This window comes from Limulus polyphemus, unplaced genomic scaffold, assembly GCF_000517525.1.
Source record: "Limulus polyphemus unplaced genomic scaffold, Limulus_polyphemus-2.1.2 Scaffold5291, whole genome shotgun sequence".
Lineage (NCBI taxonomy): Eukaryota > Metazoa > Arthropoda > Merostomata > Xiphosura > Limulidae > Limulus > Limulus polyphemus.
Window position 1 is genome coordinate 946 of NW_013670901.1, and position 2,153 is coordinate 3,098.

Sequence of the window (2,153 nt, forward strand, 5' to 3'; positions counted from 1 at the left end):
AAGAACCATGGGGGGACTAATCCTCTTTTAGTTTGGCTTGTAGAAGAAGTTGTTGAAAGATTTTCACTGTGAATACAACAACCATGGGGGACTAATCCTCTTTAAATTTTGTGGCATATAGGTATTTAAACCTTCAAGTTATAAATGTGTAACCAACATGAATAATGTCTTTAAAAATCAGACCAGACTCTCAATTCTTCAGACTTTGGGCGTCTACAGTAGATTAAATGTCAGTGACTCGTAAGAAGTCCTTCTCACCAAAATAATGAATGTTTCAAGGGAGCTTTCCCTTAAAGAAACAGCATCAGTGCTCTGCCAGCTAAAGTACGAGAATGCTGTGTATACAGAAGGTAAGTAGTTCTGACAGAGATAAGTAAAAACTCATCACCTCTCTTCTCTTTGAAGGTTGCCTATATATTTACAAAGAGGGTTTTTAAATCCACACTAACGGAACAACAGCAAAGTTAAGTAGAAACTAGTTTCGACGTTTCACATGTCATGTTTGTATCGAAGAGGACAAGTTAAGTTTCTACTTAACATTGCTGTTGTTCCGTTAGTGTGGATTTAAACGTCATTGTAAGTTACTCTACACGGTATTGTCTGTTTACCTATTTTTTTCCTGTATTTGTTGTAACTGGATTTTTGTGATTACGTGTCGTCCCCTCAGTGGCTCAACGACAAGTCTCAAGACAAGAAACGCTAACATATACTAAAGTTTTTTTCACTCATATAATTGACATATATGACTTCTTAATCTACCATAATATAAGTCGTTAACCAACTGTGAATTCTAAAACGTAGTTACTAACTCGAGTGCAGGTTTTAGTTTATACTCTTCACAAATTGTGCATTAGTTTATTGAACTTTCTTTATAACTTTGAAAATATTTCATTCACCCTTTTAATCTTGTATATCGCTCAACTTATATTGTAGTATTCACTCAGATAATTGAGTTAGAATATCATTACTTTAACGTTTGATCTCTGTAATAAGGTTATGTTTCACCAGAAGTTCTCAATACTTTACATGTCATTTTGAAATCAGATAATTCATTATACTCGTGCTTAAGTCAAACAAGTCTTAATGATTATGACATATATATATATATTCATAATACCCCTTGAAGTGTGTTTGTATTTCAGTCATTTTATAACAAGATAGGTAGAGATAATGTTCCATTGTTCTTGAGTCGTTCATTATCCGCATTTTTCTTAAATATTCCATTGTTATTTGAGTTAATTGTTATCCCATAATTTTCTTAAATATTCCATTGTTGTTTGAGTCAATTGTTATCCCATATTTTTCTCTAATGTGCCATTGTTGTTTGAGTTAATTGTTATCCCATACTTTTCTTTAATATTCCATTGTTGTTTGAGTCAATTGTTATCCCATACTTTTCTTTAATATTCCATTGGTATTTCAATCAATTGTTATTTCATAATTTTCTTAAATATTCCATTGTTGTTTGAGTCAATTGTTATCACATACTTTTCTTTAATATTCCATTGTTATTTCAATCAATTGTTATTTCATAATTTTCTTAAATATTGAATAACAATTGACTCAAACAACAATGGCATACTTTTCTTTAATATTCCATTGTTATTTCAATCAATTGTTATTTCATAATTTTCTTAAATATTCCATTGTTGTTTGAGTCAGTTGTTATCCCATACTTTCTTTAATATTCCATTGTTGTTTGAGTCAATTGTTATCCCATACATTTCTTTAATATTCCATTGTTGTTTGAGTCAGTTGTTATCCCATACTTTTCTTTGATATTCCATTGTTAGTTCAATCAATTGTTATTTCATAATTTTCTTAAATATTCCATTGTTGTTTGAGTCAATTGTTATCCCATACGTTTCTTTGATATTCCATTGTTATTTCCAATTGTTATCCCATACGTTTCTTTGATATTCCATTGTTATTTCAGTCAATTGTTATTTCATACTTTTCTTTAATATTTCATTGTTGTTTGAGTTAATTGTTATCCCATACTTTTCTTTAATATTCCATTGTTGTTTGAGTCAATAGTTATCCCATACTTTTCTTTAATATTCCATTGTTGTTTGAGTCAATTGTTATCCCATATTTTTCTTTAATATTCCATTGTTGTTTGAGTCAATTGTTATCCCATATTTTTCTTTAAT

General features: G+C 29.7%; 1 protein-coding gene across 1 annotated transcript in view; it reads left to right on the plus strand.

The window, feature by feature from the left end:
- Positions 1-265: 265 nt before the first annotated feature.
- LOC106472384 (corticotropin-releasing factor receptor 2-like) overlaps positions 266-2,153 on the plus strand; it is a 44,849-nt gene continuing 42,961 nt past the window's right edge. The window contains exon 1 of the mRNA XM_013933028.2: positions 266-350. Within this exon, the coding sequence (XP_013788482.1) occupies positions 266-350 (85 nt within the window). The remainder of the gene's footprint in view (positions 351-2,153) is intronic.